General features: G+C 46.3%; 1 protein-coding gene across 3 annotated transcripts in view; it reads left to right on the forward strand.

Annotated features, from left to right (window-relative positions):
- Positions 1-20,531, forward strand: part of PATJ (PATJ crumbs cell polarity complex component) — a 309,336-nt gene that overhangs the window by 205,939 nt on the left and 82,866 nt on the right. For all 3 annotated transcript variants that reach the window (XM_044749519.2, XM_044749521.2, XM_014854688.3), the window contains exon 30: positions 2,917-2,989. In XM_044749519.2, the coding sequence (XP_044605454.2) occupies positions 2,917-2,989 (73 nt within the window). The remainder of the gene's footprint in view (positions 1-2,916; positions 2,990-20,531) is intronic.

Genomic DNA, 20,531 nt, shown 5'->3' on the forward strand with positions numbered 1-20,531 from the left:
GACTTTAAAGGCCATTAAAGTCATACTAATTTGGGGAAAACCGTTAAATTATAAAAGGATGACTTGGCTGATTTGCACTAACTTGGTCCAGTTAATCATGATTTCTCAATAAGAATTTATGTGCAGCCGTATTTTTAATGCTGGTAACCTTTGAGAGAGAGATGAAAAGCTGTCTGTTTAATTACTGCCGAATATACTCCGCCCCATGAGCTCCGAATCTACAGCAAACGTGTCCTGTTGGCATCCAGCTCTAAGCTGGAGCTGAGCTCTCTCGTGTTATTCGATGGGGGAACCTGATGGGAAAGGGAATTACCACTGGGAAAACGCTGTGGCTCACCTGGGGGTGACTGCTCACTTCTGTGTATGAGCAGACTGCTGAGGAAGGCGCCGTGCGCCCGGAAGAGCAGTAACCGTCTCTTCACTTAATAGTGCATGCTCAAGGCCTGTGTAACACCGTCAGGAAAGATAGATGTATTCTTCATGTGCCGTGTCACTGTATGGTTTTAATTTTTCTCCCTTTTGCTTTGGTTTGGCTCATGTGCTAGATAATCCAAGAATCTGAGAAGGTTAGAGCAAGAAATGGCACCTAGACTTCACCTCTTTATTTATACTCTGCTGCATTTCACAAAGAATTTACATCAGCTTAGGATTCTTATAGTTCAACCCGTGTACTTAAGACACCAGGAAACTGAGGCTCTTGAAAGTAGTCCCCAAATCACACTGCTGGTTAGTGGTGGTGCTGGAACTGACACTCCTCCCTGTGTCCCCTTATTGAGTGAGTGATCAGGACCTCTTTTTTTTTCCGGATACCTATGTTCAGTACAAACTCTTTGCCAGGCAGTGTGTTTGCCCTAGATGATGTCATAGAGAGTAGGAAGGACATGAGTCCCATCCCTGGAGTGCTCGCCATCTGGAGGAAGACAGATTTGAGCAAATGTTCCTACAAATCAGGTAAATTGTGAGCGCAGCAGAACTGTGATTGTTGTATAGGGTGCTACGAGCACATAGTGGAGGTCCTGGAAGGCTTGTTTCAGGAAATGACATTTAGGGTGAGCTATGAAGAAGAAATAGGAATAAATCAGACAAAGGATTTGGGCAACAGGCATGCAGAGCGGAGGAGAATAGGTTGAGAGAGGCTCTGAGTGGATGGAGCTCGGCTCAGCTGAGGAGTGGAAAGAAAGCCTGGGTAGCGGAAACTGGAGCAAGGTGAGCGAGGAGAAGAGACGACATGAGGGGCGAGGGACAGGAGCTCAGGCCTTATAGCCTCCCCAACAATTCTGGACCTGATCCTAAGTGCAATAAGAAGCTATAGGAGGATTTTAAGCAGAGGATAGAAAGAGAATCAGATTTATGTGTTAGACCATAGTAACTCTGCTGAGTGAAGAATGGGTTGGAGAGAGAAGGATGAGTGTAAGTAGAAACCAAATAGGATGCTCTTCTGTTAACTCAGGTGAGACATAATGATGGCTCTAGGATAGGGTGGAAAGAAGTGGAAAGATTCCGGATACGTTTTGAAGGTAGAATCAACAGGACTTCTGGATGGGTTGGATATACATTTGAGGGTGAGAGATTTTAAGAATGACTCCCAGGTTCCTGACTGAACAACTGAGGGGAGAGTGTTGGCATTCACTCGGGTGAGGAGGGTTGATTATGGAACCTGCTGGAGACTGAGTGGGACACAGAGCTCTGTTCTCTTTGAGATGCTTGGAGGCATCTAGTGGAGACGTAAATCAGGAGCTGGACACGCAGATCCTAAGCTCAGGAAAAGATCCAGGCTAACTGAATTTGGAACACATCAAGATGTAGATAGTCTTTGAACTTAAGGGATTAATTCACCTAGCTGAGGTTGTTGAACTCACACTGGAGAAGGATGGGTGAGTTATAAATTTAATAAAGAAAGGCATTTCAAGTAGAGGCAGTGATATGATTAAAGCACCAGAGCAGGAATGACAAGGACCAATGGATCTTTTCCAATTGGTGAGAAGTAAAAAATAAAATGTGGCTGGATTTCGAGTGCCCTCCCACGTCAGGTAGTGGCAGTCCCACATGCACTGGTCATTTGGAGAGAGATCAGTGAACAGTCTTAGATCTTTGCATACCAGTAAGACGCATTTTTGTGAGCTTCCTCCTTGGGTTATATTATGAAACCTGACTCAAACTTCGCATAAATCTTGAGATAATTATATTAGTCGTGCATCATGAATGATAGAAAGTCAAGGATGGACCTCGCACAGAACCCCTGCCTACCACTTGCTAGTGATGTAGTGGAAATAGGCCCACATAGTCGGAGCTGGTGTTCTGGGAGCCGTTCTGTGCCTGTCACTGTGTGATGAGGGATCAGCTCCCACCTTCTCTGCTCCAATTTGGATGAGGAGGAGAATTAGCCTAACCCACAAAGCACTGTCTGGATCTCTGCTGTCGCCATCCATCACTCCTCCTCACAGTGTCCACCCACGTGGGGCCTGCTGTACACAGCGCATCATTCTTCATCTGGCAGAACAAAGTTAGAAGCCAGATGGGGCTGGGACCCTTTCCAGTTTGAAGAACAAAATGCTCTAGATGTTAATGGGGCCTAGAGTTTCCATCCACCCATTTGAAAAATGTGTACTCCCCAGTGCTGAAAGCGTTGATGCCCTTCCAGAATTGTGCTCCGCAGCTCCTAAGTTGCTAAGCAGGACTTGGCTGACTCCTCGCCTCATCATTCTTTGTCACTAATAGTTGTCTCTCAGGATCCCTTGAGCAGTGCATCTCTTTTTGTGCCTAATGGCTTTGCCTGCTTGAAACCAGTATATGTTTATATATACTTTTTATTCTGAGGTGCTTTGTGTGCCTTTTCAACTGAGAACTGAGGAAATGCTTTGAGCCAGGACGTTAGCATTTACTGTGTACTGATTCTGCCTACTTTAACATCCACAGAAATGAAGATGCGGTCAATCAGATGGCGGTCGCTCCTTTTCCGTTACCGTCAAGTCCTCCGTCTTCTCTTGAGGTAAGGTGGCTCCTAATTAGCTTGAGTGACTTACATGGATTTGTCATAATCGCTTTTCCCAAATCTAACATGTTTGATTTTCAGTATCTGGTATTCCAAACTCATAGAATTTATTAACTAGGAAACTTCCCTAATTAAAATAGAAAGTATTTGAGAGATGATTATAAAGTGATATTAAATAATGTTACACAAACATATTAGAGCTTAACCAAATGGGTATTACCTTCCTCAAAGTTCCTCGAGGTTTCTTCTAGATAGATAATTTGTCCTAGTTGGTCATTTCAGAATTTATTAGAAAATTCTCTCTTTTTTTTTTTTCTTCCCAAAGCGCCCCAGTGCATAGTTGTATATTTTTAGTTGTGCGTCCTTCTAGTTGTGGCATGCTGCCTTAGCATGGCTCAATGAGCAGTGCCATGTCCGCGCCCAGGGTTCAAACCGACGAGACCCTGGGCCGCCGAAGCAGAGCACGCGAACTTAACCACTCGGCCACAGAGCTGGCCCCCGAAAATTCTCTTTTTTAAAAACGTGAATGAATCGTACCTTTCTTTATGGTTGCAAAACACTTTAATGCCTATGATCAGAGGTACCTTTAAATAATTACTTTCATCTACTACTGGAGAAATTACTAGTCAACAGGATTGCTCTCATATCTGTCTGCTCCTAGAGTTGCACAGACAGACATTAGAAAGATAGAAAGATAGCTGACTAGTTGCGTAATCAGTGTGCCTCTCGTGCTGAGGAAGATCAAATTCTCTTCACATTTCTTATTTATCACACTTACTGTAACTAATGAAACAATGCAGTGTTCTTAGAAGAGAAGGTTGACTTTTGCTTCCCCACCTCAACAAGGAAGTTACTATTCACTGTTTAGTATCTTTCCACGCTTTTTCCTTTGCTTCTACAACGAAAGTAAATGGCTATACGTGAATAGTGTCTCTTTTAGTATAAACCTGATCGTATAAGACACGTTCTTTTCGTTCAGCAAGTGTTCAGTGAGCGCATATCATGTGTCAGGTGCTGTGTTGGGTACTAGAGATAGAGGTGTGAATAAACAGAAGAGGCTCCTGCCGTGGTGCAGCTCACATCCTAGTGAGGAAGTTAACTAAGAAATAAGTAAATCAGGATAATTGCCAGTAGTATTGTGCCTTGCAGAGAATTCAAATAGGTGGCTCCCTGATGGGCCGTGCGGAAGGTGACCCCCCTGATGAGTCGTGCAGAAGGCCTCTTGGACAAGGTGAAATTTAAACGAGAGCAAGATGGTGAGAAGGAGCCAGACAGGCAGAAATAAGGGGGGATAGCCTTCTCTGTAGAGGGGACGAGAGAGCTCTCAAGGGAGGATGAGCTGGGGCCTTTCAGGCAGGTGCCAGAGCGAGTTGGGAGCCTGGAGAGTAGTGGCCTGTGAGATGCGGGGGCCGGGGTTTTGTGTGTCAGAGTAAGAAGCTTGGGTTCTATTCACCGTGCAGTCGAAACCACCAGAAGGTTTTAACAGGGGAGTGAGGTGACTTGATGGACAGAGAATGGACTGCAGGAAGGTGAGAGCCACATGCCACAGGCAGAAGCCCAGGTGAGACCCGAGTGCATTTAGATGAGGACTGGGGGCCGGTGTCAGAAGCAAAGGAAAGTGAGCTGATTCTCGGTGTTTGGCACGTTGACTCAGACGTGACTGACTAAATGGAGGAGCTGAGGGAACTAGAGAATCGTGGATAAACCCAGAATTTTGGCTTTGACCAACTAGGTGGACAGTGGTGGCATTTATACAGTCTGTTGAAGAATAGCTGTTCTTCAGCAGAGTTTGAGGTGCATGTTATATATCCTTCTGGAACAGATTCTGTACATTAAAAGCAAAAACCTTGCTCTTTTCGTTTAATATAATGATCACATTTTAATATGCTCTATTATAATTTTTTTCCAATTGACAGATATTCAGATGATCTTCCAATGCTTTGCCAGTAAAAGAAATGCCAAAATAAGCATCCATGTGCGTGTGTGCCACGTGTGTCAATCATTAGGTACTAGTGCTCTTACTTCTGTAGAAAAGATCCCCCCAATGTACAATTGCCGAGTCAAAGGCTATATACGTTCAAGATTTTAATCCCTTTGACCAATTACTATCTGAAAAGATGGTAGTGATAGATATTGACTTCCCACTAATAGCCATTTAGCCACAGCTTTGCCAGTACCGGTGTTCTCCTTGTAATTAAGATTTAGGGTGGGCAGTTAGCACGGTGGTGGGAAGGAGGGGCCCCAGAGCCACGCTACACGCAGCTCAGACCCAGCACAGCCATGCTGTAGACGCACGGCCTTGGGTGGTCACGACCACCCCTTGTGTCCTCCCTGCACTCATCTGTAGGGAGAGAACGAGTCTCCACCTCAAGCGTTGTGAAGCTCGAATAGGACAGATCTCGTGCTGGCACACGGCAGCTGCTCCGTGTAGGTCAGTACTTCGTTCCTGATTCTGCTGTGTTTACAAAATGTCATAAATCTTTTTTGGGGGTGAGAGGGGAATAGGGGGAGTCATATTTTTAAATAATGTTTTCTCTTGAACTGTTAGTTATGAGTGTTCCCATCAGAATATCATCCCCTTGGAACTGAATTTTAGGGAGATGATTGACCCCAGTGTCCACTGTGTGAAAGCATCTTAGATGCTTTCAATATGTCGTCCTGTGTCCCACTTACATCCAGACCTCTGAGACTGTGTTATTGTTTCCACCGTACAGAAGAGACGGGGTCCAGAGAGGCTAAATAGCATCTCCCTTTGCCCAGAGGCAGGGGTGTTATTCACCATCAGCTTCCTCATCTGTCCCTCGGGGTTTCCACCGCCAAACCTTCCCAGCCTTGTGAAGAGTGAAGGGAGTGATGTAGGCACAGCATTCAGTGCAGCTCATGCTGCAAAGACATGATCAATAAATGTAAACTATTCTATTTATTCAAACATTGAAGTGTATTTAACTCAATTTTTAAGTATATTATTGGTATTAGCTACTACTTTCATTTTTTAATTGTGCTAACCACAGAAATGTTTGTAATCATTCAGTCACCTGTAAGAAATAAATTTTACCATATTGTAATTAATGTGTATGAATTGAATTATAAAGAGAGTTTTTTCATTTCTCTCTGGACTGTTGGCCTCCAATAGCTGCCACCACGTTAGGAGTAATGCCCTCCTGTGGCTGTGGGGAATGGAGCGTGCACTCTGCTCACTGTGCACCTCCTTGTCCCTTCCCATTTGCCTGTGTGACCCCTCCGCCATGCCTTTTCCCTCTCGGCTGTTTCTAGTAAGTATGTAAGCATAGCTCCTATCTGACATATTGCTAAGAGAGCTAAGCCATTTAAATCATAACCGAATAGGTGAAGTATCACCGTATCATTATTAGATGGACCTGAGAATAATAACTCGGCACGTTGGATAGCACTGGTATTATAGACTAATGGGATTCGTATTCATTCCTTCATGGGCCCCTTTTTGTGTGTCAGGCGCTGTTCTAAACACCAAGGGACTACTCCGTGCGGTTGTGTGTTAGGAGAGTGAAGGAGAGTGCTGATGGAACACTCAACAAGAAGGCTGAAGGTGTGGGTTCCTGCTGTAGTCTCCCCGGTTGCTTTTGGGCATCTGACCTTGGCAAAGGCAGTTAACCCCTCAGTCTGCCATTTTCTGTAAAGTCGGGTTAACGGCCTCCCCTGCCTGTGTCAACAGGAAGTTATGAGGAGCAAGTGCTAAAGGCAGGTGAGAGTATTTGTAATCCGTGCGGCTGTGTGCATATGTGAGGGACTGTTAGCGTTCCTACTGCTGTCCTCTTGGTGATTCTTGCTGCAGCTGCGTGGCGCAGCGATTAAGCACACAGGCTTGGAAGTGGGACAGAGCCGAGTCCTGATCTCTGCTGCCGTTGACCAGCAGCATGACCGTGGGCCACTTCAGCTCTGCAAGCTTCCATTTCCTCACGTTTAAAAGGGGTTTGATGGTGATAATTAATTCCGTGGATCGTGGAGGAGTTGAATGATGTTTATAAAATGCTTAGCATTATTCTTGGCACAGAGTGAGCGTTTGTTTTAGTTGTGATTATACTTGTTTTATTACAGCCCTCTCCCTTCCTCGTTATCTCAGTGTTTTGAGAATGTAGGACTATAGGCACCACACTGAGCTGTAAGCTTCTGTGAGGCCGAGCTTATTGTCGTCTTCTTTTTTTTTTTTCTTTTTTTTTTGTTTTGCCGTGGAAGACTCTCCTTGAGCTAACATCTATTGCCAATCTCCCTCTTTTTGCTGAGAAAGATTCACCCTGAGCTAACACCTGTGCCAATCTTCCTCTATTTTGTGTGTGCATCTCCACCACAGCATGGCCACCGACAAGTGGCATAGGTCTGTGCCCAGGAACCAAACCCAGGCCACCGAAGCAGAGCACACTGAACTCAACCACTAGGCCATGGGGCCAGCCCTGCTTATTGTCTCCTTGACCACTGACTCCTCAGTGCCTGATCCATGGTACTTGCTTAATAAATGTTTGTGGAATAAGTGAATGACAGGAACCATGTTTTGGCTTTTCCACTGTATCCTTGATTTTTCATTTCAGTGTTGAATACTTACTTCTTATTGATTCAGTTCATTCTGCTGCTGTTTACCAAATATCTACTTTGTAAAGCATGTAAAGATTAACTGTGCATAGTGTCTGCCCTCAAAGAACTGGAGCCTGAGAGGGAAAATAAGACGTGAATGTTACTAAAACAAGGTGCCCCAAGAGGTAAAGCTTCCGGAGGAGTTCAGAGAAGGTGAATAATATTTGCTGGCAGGAGAACAGATGTTTCTGATGGATAGATTGGATTTTGCAATGAGAATATGGTCAGATAGGAATGTAGGAACAGTACAGACAAAAACACCCAGGTAAGCAAAAGCAGGGTGTAGGGTGGGGAGAAGAGCGTAGGGGTGTGTGAAAGGGAGAGGCGGGAGATGGGGCTGGGAAATTAGTTGAGGTCGAATGAGAGCGGCTTGAGCTTAAATCTCAGAAGGCTTGAATTTCGTGCGTTAGGCCTTGGAGCCGGTGAGGGCATCTTGAACAGTGAAAGGGTCTGATCAGGGCTCTCTGCAGGGAGATGAGTCTAATAGCAACATCAGGAATGTCTTGAAGAGGGAAAGCCAGTTAGGAAGCCACTGTCGTCTCGTCGGAGGGACTGAGGGCTCCCGTGTACTTGGCTGCGAGATACTTACTCCCTTTCCAACAAGGCAGCTGGGGCTTTTAGAATGCCTTTATAGAAGCAAGAGCCTTCATTTTCCCTTTTTCCTCGGAAGTCGTGCTTTTCTGAATACTGAGTGAGGCGGAGCAGGCCTCGTAAAGAAGGAAGAGGCTCATTACCCAGAAACTCCCAGCAGCATCCTTTCCGTTTTATCTTAACTGCGCACAGCCTCTCTGGGATTCTGAGCAGCCTGGAAGGGATGCTCGTGACTGGGGGTAGAAGAAAGAAATTCAGTTTATCACATCTGGGAAACATGACTTTGCAGAAACAAGTATTTGTGAGTTTAGGCTGCAATGAGGCGATAAACCATTTTGTGGTTTTTTGAAGAGGGCATTGGATTTGGGAAACGTGGGATGATAAAATTTAAACAAACATCAGGTTTATTTTTAAAGAGGACCTTTCAATTATATCAGGAAGGTATAGTTGCTGGGGTGTTTTTTAATTGCTTAGGAAAATCTTAAGTCAGTTAAACGTAAAACAGTTGTACATGCAAATAGACACTTTTGTCGTGTCAAACGAGGAGGGCAGAACAGAAGGGGTGGTTCTCCAATCCTCATTGCCAGCCTTGACTGACTTAGTTTTGACTGACAGCCTCCTCTCAGATCAAATCCACATTCCTGCTCTCAGGATGCTCACTGTCTAGTTGGGGGAAACTAGAGACACATAGTGGGCATGAGAAAATAAAGTAGTATAGAAACAAAATAAGACCTGTCATCGCTTGTGTAGAAGATTTTGGAGGAGCCCAGGAGGGAGTTTAGAACTTCCTAAAGGTTTAGAAGAGACTTCTCTGGGGTGGAACAGCATGTCTTATCAGTCTTTTTTTTTCTCTCTTTTGGTAAACGCTGTGCTAAACGTACAGTCACGAGCCTTGCCTCTTCCTGATGCTCATCTCTAAAGCGCAATTCACTGTGTGGTCTCCGTGGGGAAGGGCCCTTCTCCTTGAGCAGCCTGGGCTGAGCAGGCAGCTTTGGACAGGTGGCTTGAAAATGAGCAGGAGAGGAAGGGAGCACCTGGCCATCGGATTAGCTGACTCATCTTGGGTGTCTGTGGGCCACCGTCCAGGAGCCAGATGGTCGTCACACCACCGGGATCCAACTGTGCTTTGGAAACCATGCTTTCTGACCTGTTTTCCCTTCCCGTCTCTGATTGCTGCCTGTTTTCTAGGCTCCTGGTCAGTGGGGTACTTTGAAGGCTACTTAACACATATGAGCCCTTCTGTTCTCCAGACAGAACCCATTGTTGTGTTGTGTGCCTCATTTGAGCAGGAAAACCCTTCTAACCTTTGCCCCCCAGGAAAGTGAGTGTTTTATTGCTAACTTCTCACGGTTCCAACTTCCTTCTTACCTGACTCTCCTCTGCAGTGAGACCCTCCTCTGTGAACCATCTCAAACTAAACCAGTAACTAAACACAGAAGGAAAGCTTTAGAAGGTGCTCATGGTACAGTTAGAAAGAGCACTGACTCTGAAACAAGACAGACCTGGGATGAATGTAACGAGTCAGACGAAGGATGAGAATGAGGCAAGAGAGTCTTCTCAAGGGGACCAGTTCCGTGCAGACGAGACGAGGAAAAGCGATGTGAGAAGTTCAGGTGAAGTGTTGGGTGAGTCTAGAGGGAGAGGAGATGTCTTCCAGCAGAGAAGGACGGGACTTATGGAGAAAGCGGCACAGGAGACATGGTGCGTGGGGATGAAAGGGTATCCTTTTCTGTATTTATTCAAGTCCTGAAGGCTACGTAAAGCATTTGCAGCGTTGACTCCCTTGCCCATGTTTTCTTAGATTTTTCTAAGTTGAAACATCCAACAGCTGTTTTCTCCCCCACTTTAGTGTTCATTTTATAAAGACCTGAAAATCTCATCTTCTGTGCTCACATTGCTGAGAAATGTAAAAGGTTCCTCTGATTTATTTAGACAACACTTCCCCTTCCCCAAGGAGACATGTGCATAATGAGATGGCATCAGCTGACCACCGTCCTGGTGAAAACGACACCAAACCCTCAGTCTCAAGGTTGTGTGCCTGATGTGCAGCAGCCCAATCCCGAGATGGGTGCTCGGAGATGGAGAAAGGCCCCGTTCGAGCTGGCCAAGCCAAGGAGGCCAGAGCATGGGCTCACGCAAATCCCCCTTCCCCAGAGCAAAAGGCAGGGGGCTTTATAGAGCTGAGGGGCTCGGCAGGAGGGGCTTCACAGAAACTAAGGAGTCCCTCAGTAAGCACCTGGGGGACCAGCCATCTGGCAATCGCAGCCTCCCCGAAGGCATTTGCTTTCTTCCACAAAACAAGCTCACAGATCTTGAGATGAGTCACCCCTCAAGTTGGAGAAAGAAACAGCAGATTGACGGGATTCATAACAAGGTCAGAGGCAGTCCTGTTCTCGGTGAATATCCACAGTAACCCTCAGGTGCGGCCTCAGAAATCTCCTCTCATCTGGGGCCAGAGGAGGCGACCACTTGCAGAGCTTCTCAAGGAGCTGCCTGCTGGTTTGCTCTGCCGTCAGATGTGCTGCAGTCACAAACAGACTGTCAGACCTCCAGCTGGACAGCCTCCCCCGGGACTCCTCGGGCCCCGCAGCATACAGAACCAGGCGCACTGAGTAATTGGGACATTAAGGCTTTCCAGGACTAAGTATTGGTTTTTGAAAGTTTCTTCAGAATTTTCCTGTCTCTAGAACTCACCCATCCCCTAAAATGCTGAAAATCTACATATTTTCAAGCTTTGTTTCTTAACTTGGCATTCTTGATTACCCGAAGTTCACTGAGAGGAAGGCTTTGAATCCTGGGGCCTCTCTCACTGGCCAGGAGTTCTTTAGCAAGTTGTTTAAGCTGGATCATCTTCCTTACCCATGAACTGGGATCCCGGTGGTGCACACTCATACAGGGATGTTGTGAAGACGACGTGGAACATGGCGCGGATAAGGCACGTGTCTCAGCAAGAAGCCAGACACGGAAATTAATGCCCCCCGTCCTGCACTCATGGACGTTTTATGTGCTAGTGCCTTGATCCTCAAGGCAGCCTGATGGGGCGGAGTTTTTAATCTGGTGTTTATATCTGTACTTTAAAACAAGCACTCAGATTTAGAAAGTCACTTGCTGAAAATCACACAATTCTAAGTGACAAATTTGAGATTTGGACCCAGATCTGACTAGTTCTAAAGTTCATGTTACTTTCTTTCTTTTAGATATTTCTCATAGCTCTCCTCTATTTTTTTGTAAATATGGAATAATACAGGGTAATTCCCCGTAATCAAACAGTACAGAAATAACTAGTGCAGAAATTTCCCAGTCCCTAGTTCTCATCACCAGAAGTAAGGAATTTTAAAATTTGTTCTTTATGCTTACAGATGTTTTCCCTGTATATATCTATCTCTCTCTATATATATATTGAGTATATTTGTTCTGAAAAGATTGTCCTAGTTTCCATTCTTTGGATGGTGTGTTAGAATTCCCGTTTCCCTACGACGTTGTGAAATCTGGGTGTTCTTTCTGTTCTCTCGTCTGTTTGATAGATGAACAGATGTTCTGTCTTTGCTTTAACTTCCACCTCTTAAGTTGTAAGTGAGGTTGAATGTCCCAAAATCAAAACTGTTTTCTCTGTAAACAATCTCACCCGAATTTGTAGTAATCCCAGGATAGTGGTGTCTTAAAAGTCCTGATCAATACATGTAGATACTCCATTTATCGTCCTTGTTCTGCCCTGTGTACCCGCAGAAAGTAAAGAAACTTCTGGTTAATTAACTGTAACATTTAATACATCATAATTCAACTGAGGAGATGCCCAGTGTGTTTTGGGATTTTAATGGGGCTTATTATTACCAGATGTCTCATTTATATTAAATAAATATTTTTAGGATTCTGCAGAAAAAAATTATCATGAAAACGAGTACTCAGTTCATTCCTTGGTTCTACCAGTGTTTGTCGAGTGTTTTCCATGTGCCAGGCAGGGTGCTGGGTACTTGAGTTTCAGAAACAAGATAAAGACCGTCTCTTATCTTGAGCAGTTTAGTCTTGTGCGGAGATAAACAAGGGTCTTGGAAGTTCTGGCTGGAGGGAGCACAGTGGCTAACTCACACAGCTGAAACAGTGAGTAACTGGATTAGCTCTCTTCAGGGGACCTCTGGGCCTCAGGCGGGGCTCCAGCTCTGGTTGATCCAGCCACCTGGTTTTGCCATCAGAGAACCAGTTCTTCACTCTGTCATTCCCATATCAGCTTCATCCTAAGGCTGGTTTCCTCACGGCTGTGGGATGGCTGCCCGTTGCAATTTGAGCTTCATGCTTTCTTGTTAATTTGGGAGCTATGGGGACTTCTTGTGGTTCTTTTAAGATCAAAGAAGAACTTTTCCAGAAGTCTTCAGCAAACCTCTTTGTGCCTCATTGACCAGAGCGGGTTACATACCCATCCCTGACAAAATCATTGGCAAAAAGGATGGGATCAACCTCAAGGCAGTCAGGCCTGATCTTGGAACAGAGAGTAGGAGTCAGCTTCTCTGAGGCAGGTCTCCAGCTACAGGGGCAGGTCCCTGGGAGATAAAATGAGCTTCTTGTGGAAGGAAGAGAACAGGGGAGGCTTCTGGGGAGGAAACTGCACTGCAGCCGTGAAGAGGCGGCTGTGACCGAGTGTCTGTGCCGCTGGGGGCGGTGTGGGTGAAGGACGACTTCCCCATCTTCCCTGTGATGTCCTGTGGGGTCGGAACGCCCCGAGCCTGTTGGGTGAGGAAGACAGCAGCCTCGAAGTCAGTGTTAAGCCGTTGCCCGAAAGTGGAAGCTCCATCCTGGTGGGAATCCTGGGCATTTCTCGTCCAGTGTTCTCTTTAGGGACATGTATTTCTATCTCGTTCCACCTTGGAAGGGCCAGCTGTTGTGTCTGCTTCTCCGGGGTCTCAGTCTCTGAGGCAGGGAAGCTGTCCCGCACAGCGAATGACCCGCTCACTCCAAGAGCAGCGCGGTCTCCTTCCTTCACACTCGCGTCCTGCTGTCTGGGACGAAGAAGGCATCCCTCTCTTAAATCTCATTAAGTACTGGGTTTCTGTGAGCCTGGGGCTGTGCTGAGCTCGTCCTAGCAGCACAGAAAGAGAGGTTCAAGTATTCCACTGATTCGTAGTAAGGACACTTGACGTCCCCGGGGAAGGAGCTTTAGGAGAGAGCAGTTTAGAGAGCTCTCCCTACGTACACATCCTGACGTCTGCAATTGTCTTAGAATTCACTGATCTTTTGCTGCGTCCCCACCCTGTGCTGCGTTCGGCATTCGCTTCCTATCCTTGTAGTGTAGGTGGCCATATTTTTTTTCTGCAAATGAGGAAATTGAGGACTGGAGACGTTCACTAGCTTTCAGAGACCGCTCACTGGTCTCTCGTAGGCCTGGGGCTGACCCCGTGCCGCTCTCCTGATCTCCCTTTCTGTGTGCATCCTCACGTGTCCACGGCTGGACTACAGGTTCTAGAGAGAAATGTGGGTTTTCCCCATGTTTCAAAATGTCTTGCAGATATCGGAGAATTAATCACCTAATTCAGGAGCGTCACCCTGACTTTATGACAGCACAGAATTCTTCATTCTACTTCAGGGAGTTTGAGAAAGAACCCGTTTATCTTCTTTCAACTTTTAGAAAACGTCGATTGGCTTTGGCTTAGACTCCATGTCCTAGACACAAGCTTCTTTCAGGCTGGAGGGAAAGGACGTCTCAGCAGAGTGGGAATAGTGATGGCCACTCTTGGACAAACCCTGCACGGGGCCTGAGACCCTGGGCTCAGGAGCTGTGGGACTACCCGATACGCCCACTGCTCCTGAGGACGATGTTCAAGGCCCCCCCGCCCCCTTCCCGCAACACGAGCTGCATGTTTGCACTGCAGGAGAGTGAGTGACATCAACGAGTTTCAAACTCAAACTCCGTTGTTTGAAAATACTATTAATTTGTTCTTTTTGGCTCTCTGTCCTCAGATAGTTAGGGAAAGTCTTTTGAAGCGACAGGGGTTTGTGTAAGTAGGGCCCCACTTCACCCACAGAGGAAACAGTCAAAGGGCGAGAACCCTCCCGTACTTGTGGGGCTCACCGGGAGGCTGCAGCACAAGCCGCCCGCCATCGCCCGTCCCCAGAAAGCTGCACCAGCCACGGGGCCGCCAATGTGAGGCCAAGGGAGGGCCCCTCAGGCGGGGGCCCGAAGGAGCAGGGTGAGTTTCAGATGCTGCTTCATCCTGCGCCTCACCAGGAATGAAATCCCCCACTGGACCCAGGGCCTGGTGGCTCCTTCTCCCTCTGCCCCCCCTCCCCCCTCGCTTTGTGGTGGTCCACAGTGTCCCTAACCACCTCCAGTAGATTCTGCGCGTGGTCTAGTCAACTGAGGAAAGATAGCCCGAATTTGAACAACTTTTATAGCATGACTAAGTGGCCCAGCGTGAAGTGTTGGTTGAGAGTGTGGTGCGGGACAAGTTTCTTGACCTCACCAAGCCTCCGTTTCCTCATCTGAAGAGTGACAATCGTCAGGATGTTGTGAGGAAACAAACAGAGCCCGTGGTGAGTGTGAAGCAGACAGCTGGGGCTCAGTGAGCTCATTCAGTGCTCCAGCAGGTCCATGCGAGATGCCATGGTCGTCCAGGCCCTGGAGGTGCAGTGGAGAGCAGAATGTACAGAGATACCTGCCCTGGTGGGCAGGAGGGAGGGAGAGAGATGATACCCAAATTAGCAAAATATTAGATTGAACCATATGAAATTGCTGTTTTTGTAGGTAAAAATTTCATGACTCAACCTAACATATTTGTGAGTGTTATCTTGTTATAACGTACTAATAACAGTTTGTCATCACTAGTCATCATCTGACTGTTTCTGTTATAAGATGCTGCACGTCCTGGGATTGTTGCTGGATGCACCATGTCAGGGACAGCGTGTGATCTGTCTGGCTTTCACTCTTAAAGATTTTATTTTTCCTTTTCCTCCCCAAAACCCCCCATACATAGTTGTATATTTTTAGTTGTGGATCCTTCTAGTTGTGGCGTGTGGGACGCTGCCTCAGCATGGCCTGATGAGCGGTGCCATGTCCATGCCCAGGATCTGAACCAGCAAAATCCTGGGCCACCGAAGCAGAGCGCTGGAACTTAACCACTCGGCCCCAGGGCCAGCCCCAGGCCTTGACTCTTTTACCTTAGTTTATGTCAAGATAATTGGAAACAGTCAGCTCTAAGCCTCTAGAAGTTGCTCTAACTCCCTAGCATCAGTGAGGATAATAGAGTTTGTATCTGGAAAATCATACCAAATAGAAGTGTAATAGAGAGACAAACCAAAATGTTATAGAAGTTCGAAAGTGGAGGGACAGCCATCTCATTCAGGGATTAGGGAAGGTTTCTTAGAATCCTGGCCCTCAGTGTGAACCTTTAACGATGAGAAGGCAGTTGGCTGCTGAGCTTGGCGCGACTAGGAGAAGGTGTACCGGGTGCATCGGTGTGAGTTCCGGAGCAGCGATAAGGGTTGGGTTTGTGGGGCAGCAGTGGGGACAGTAGAGTCACAAAACTGAAGGGACTGTGGGCTGTGAATTATAGATCTGTTTATTCATCTTTTTATCCTCAGTACTCAATAAATGTCCCCATAGCTAGATGGATACATGTAAACACGAGGTGCTGCCTGTGAGAAGCAGTACTCTAAAGAGCTGTTAGATTGCTTCTCCAGGATTACCTGTTTTCAGAGCTAAGACCAGGCCTGTGTCCACACGTGCTCCAGAGCTCTTTGCACTATTCATTATGGTTGGCTGTGGTCCACGTCTCAGTGGTCCCCAGATGCACAGCAAGGAGTTTATAATAACTCCAGTAGCATTAGATTTCTCTAAAATATTTTTAAAGGGAGAACAACTTGTTTTTAGACAACTGGTCCGGTGATGGTTTGTGGGGCATGGGTTCCAGTTGTGAGAGACTGGAGGCAGGGAGGTGTCTGGAATCTATTTCAGAAGCCAAGGTGTGAGCCTGTTAAGACTGTTTGTGAAGCCTTTTAAAAGGAACTTTAAAAAAACTGTTTGCACAAAGCTTTGCAATTTGCAAAACAAAGTCTTGTCTGTTATCTCATTAGCTTAATGTCTTTAATATCTAAATTTTTTCTAAAATGGTATTTAGTTTGTGATCTTATTCAATGTTATCCCCAAAATAACCTTAGGTTAAAAGTAGGGCAGGAATTATTTATCCCAGGGTTATAATGAGACCTTAATCTGCTCAGTGAAAGATCATAAAACTGGAAAATGCAGGAGCTGGAACTCGTCCTGGAGGGTCCTTGATGCCCTGGTGTCTTGACACAGAAGATCATGAATCCCTAAAACAGCTCTTTGAATCTTTTGGTATAAACCTGTGTCTTTATCCTGTTGAGAATGTCTGTGTTAGTGTAATAGACTCTTCTGAGGCGGCAGAACTAAATTAGTAAGAGCACAGACACTGGAGCCAGGTTCCTGGATTCAAATCGTGAGCTGGCAGTTTACCCTAGGGGATGACTGCCTGCCCTGTGCCTCAGATTCTGTGTCTGTGAAACGGGGTCGGCTGGGGGCTGGGGGGTGGACAAAGGGTTGTGGTGAGAACTGAAGGAGTTAGTAACTGTAAAGTCCTACGCAGAACCACACTGGATACTCGGGAATCACTGCCTTGGGGCGAGTTGTCCTGATGAAAGCGTTAAGGGTGAGCTGTGTAAAGATCAGCTCTTCCCAGTGACGCGTTAAAGTGTAACTTAACTGAAAATTGAAGTGAATTTTTCAACCTCCCCCGCCAATTGCTAATTGCTAGTAATAATAGCCGACATTTATTGAATGCCTAGTGCTGGCGTTATTCTAATCTCTTTACCAGCACTGACTCATTTACATGATGGTCCTGTGAGGCCACTACTACTGTTACCCAGTTTAAGAGATGAGGAAACTGAGGCACTGAACCATTGAGTAAGTTGCCTAAAAATCTCCCCGTGAAGCCCGGATGTGGGTCCATGCACTTGGAGGCTGCACTCAAACCCACTGGGCAGTACCACCTCTCAGAGAGACCCGACATGGAACAAAACCGAATCAAAGGACAGCAAGAAGATCACCCTGGGGTCTGAACTTTGTGATTCTCACTCCCTTTCGTCTCAGTCTTTTCCAACGTAGAAAATTAGGGCACAGAAACAGACAGTTAAGATTCTGAAAGTAGCCTTTTACATTGGCAAATAAAGTTTATCGACCTCCAAGCAGATGTTTCGTAAATGAAGGAAACTCAAATTTTTCAAGCAGCTACCCTGTGCCGGGCATTTTCGTACTGGCGGTCTTATTTACCCCGGTGATGCACGATACTGAGAAGGAGGTTCGTTCCCAGTGGTGAGTGGTATGGCTGGTTCTCTTGCCTCGTACGCCCATCTTCTCTTCACTGTGAAGTTTGCATCAATAGGTTTTCTTGAATATCAGAAATGTCACTGTGTGATCTGTTTGTTCTAACAAAAAATGTCATTTGGTATCTCTTACCCGTCAGACAATGCTGTGTGCAGGGGATTCAGTGATGAGCAAAACGACCAGAGCTCCTTGAAGGGCTTGAGATGTTCAAGGGTGAGTGTTCACATCAGCTCGCTGTCTTCCCAGGCTCCGTGGTTAGTGGGAAGGAAGGAGCCAGAGAAGGAGGGGGAGAGAGCACTGTTTTCTTCTTGTAAGCAGCTGCCCTTGGTTCTGGCTCCTGCCGTTGGCTCTCTCACCCTGGCCCGTTCCATAATTGTCTGCTTGGATGCAAAGCCAGTTTACTGTTTGTTTGTTCTTGTCCACCTCCTTTTCCATGCTGTTACAGATACTAATAGTCAGTAAAATAATTCAAAACCAGCTAGCTTACAACAGTATAATGAAAAGACACCCAACTCAATTAAAAAATGGATAAGGATCGAAACAGGCGTTTCTCCAAAGATAGGCAAGTGACCAATAAGCACAGGAGAAGATGCTCAGCCTCGTTAACCATTAGAGAAATACTCATCAAAACCGCAGTGAGATCCCGCTCCACCCGTGCCAGGATGGCTGTAATCAAAAGGACAGTGACAGCACTGCGAGGATGTGGGGACACTGGAGCCTCATACGAAAGGACAGTGACAGCGCTGCGAGGATGTGGGGACACTGGAGCCTCATACGAAAGGACAGTGACAGCACTGCGAGGATGTGGGGACACTGGAGCCCTCATACGAAAGGACAGTGGCAGCGCTGCGAGGATGTGGGGACACTGGAGCCCTCATACGAAAGGACAGTGACAGTGCTGTGAGGATGTGGGGACACTGGAGCCTCATACGTCACTGGGGGACATAAAGTGGTGCTGCCAATTTGGAAAACAGTTTGCACTTCCTCGAAATATTAAACGTAGTCACCATGTGACCCAGCTATTCCACTCCTAGGTGTATACTCAAGAGAAATGAAAATGCACATCCACACACACATGTACAGGAATGTTCATAGCAGCATTATTCATAGAAGCCAAAAAATGGAAACCACCCAAATGTCCACCACTGATGAATGAATAGATAAAGTGTGGTATATCCATACAATGGAGTGTTACGTAGCAATTAAAAATAATGAGGTACTGATATATGATGCTACAACCACATATTGTATGATGCTGTGTGTGTGAAATGCAGAACAGGGAAATCTGTAGAGACAGAAAGTAAATTAGTGGTTGCCTGTGGCTGGGGGTGGGGAGGGGACTGCAGAGTGACACTAATGGGTATGGGGTTTCTTTTTGAGGTTATGAGATGTTTTAAACTTACATTGTGATCATGTTTGTGTAACTCTGAATGGTAAAACCATTGAATTGTACCCTTTAGATGGGCGAATTTTATGGTATGTTAATTATATCCCAATAAAGATGTTTTTAAAAAAAAAAACAGGAGGAGGAAAGACGGGAAGAAAGAATGCAGATAATCTACAAACAGAAATCAAAGCAGAAATGCTCTGGACTGGAAATGCTGTGATCCTGCTAAATGACTATAATACCAGCCTATGCGTGGAGCTGTTAGTGTGTAGTCTCTCCACCTTTTGGAATAGTTTGCAAGTGTTCCATAAAAATTAAAGCTGGACTTTATCTTTTAAATTGTTGCATTCTGTTGTTACTACACTCTCTGCTAGATCCTAGCACGGTATGACTGGAGGTAAACAGACACAGTCTCTCTTCTTCCGTTGTTTACTGTCTTCGTGGGGGAACCACATCACTCAAATAATGTCACAAATACATTGAAATCCCAGGCTTGAGCAAAGCTAAGAACTAGAGGTGCTTGGCGCTAAGAGAGCATAGAATAGGGGGATATGACCTTGTTGAGGGGGCTTCCCTGGGGAAAGCTGAACTGAGATCTGCAGGAGAAGCTGGTGCTACCTGGGAATGGGGCAAAAGAAACAAAGGAGGGTGGTGGGTGACCTCAGAGCCTGAGGGAATTTAGTGAGCTGAAAGGACTGGAAGTTAGGGCTGCCAGAACTGGTGAGATGGAAACCAAACTGGAACGGTTGACAGGAGCCGGGCCATGTTAACCACGTGGTCTCTGTGCAGACAGCAGTGGGAAGGCCTGGAGGGCTTCTGGAGGTGACCCTAAACTGTAGCCGTGCGTCGTGATCAGATTGGACAGGGGCCAGAGTGGATGCCGACCTACTGGTTGGGAGTTTTTCGCAGCAACGGCCGTCGGTGCAAGATGTCAGCAACTGTGTGTGTTCTCACATTCTGCCTTTGCAAAGATCGTAGCAGAATGAGCAGCGAGGTAATGTTTGTGTTTACCAGGGGAGTTCCACAGGGCTGCCAGTGGAAGGATTTACCTTTGTTGTCCCTAGTTTCCAAATCTGCTGTATGCGCTCTTTAAAGCTTTCCTCTGGATGCAGGTTTAAAGCTATTTAAATGGCAGTTTGTGCCATCTGGGTCCTGGGAGCAAGCTTCATCCCAGGGCTTGGCCTGCAGCCTGTGACAGCCCTGTTAGGAAGTGCTCCCAATAGGTGTGCCTGCCTTCGTTCCCCGTTGTGTGAAACTGCTGAGCAGCGACGCCATCCATGTGTCAATCGATCCTTGTCGTTACAGACCTGGTTCACGTTCTGCAGCCCCAATAACATTTAGATTTTCCAAAATGCTTAGGTTTTCAAGCTATCTGGAGTGTTCGTCTTTTCTGTTGTCTTTTTCATTGTGAAATATAATTTCTGATGCTTAGGGCAAGAATTAAAAAATGAGAGTATTGTAGGCAGCTCAAGGTGGCATTCAACCTGTGGGGTTTTTGTGGGGATTTTAGAATTTACGGGGTAGCAAGCTGGCTGAGGAAGCCCGAATTGTTTCTGAATTAACCATGGCTAACCTGGATGGACTGTGACGTGCAAGTTCACACTGCAGCTATGTGCGTTCCCGTGTCA

This window comes from Equus asinus, chromosome 16 (genome assembly GCF_041296235.1).
Source record: "Equus asinus isolate D_3611 breed Donkey chromosome 16, EquAss-T2T_v2, whole genome shotgun sequence".
Lineage (NCBI taxonomy): Eukaryota > Metazoa > Chordata > Mammalia > Perissodactyla > Equidae > Equus > Equus asinus.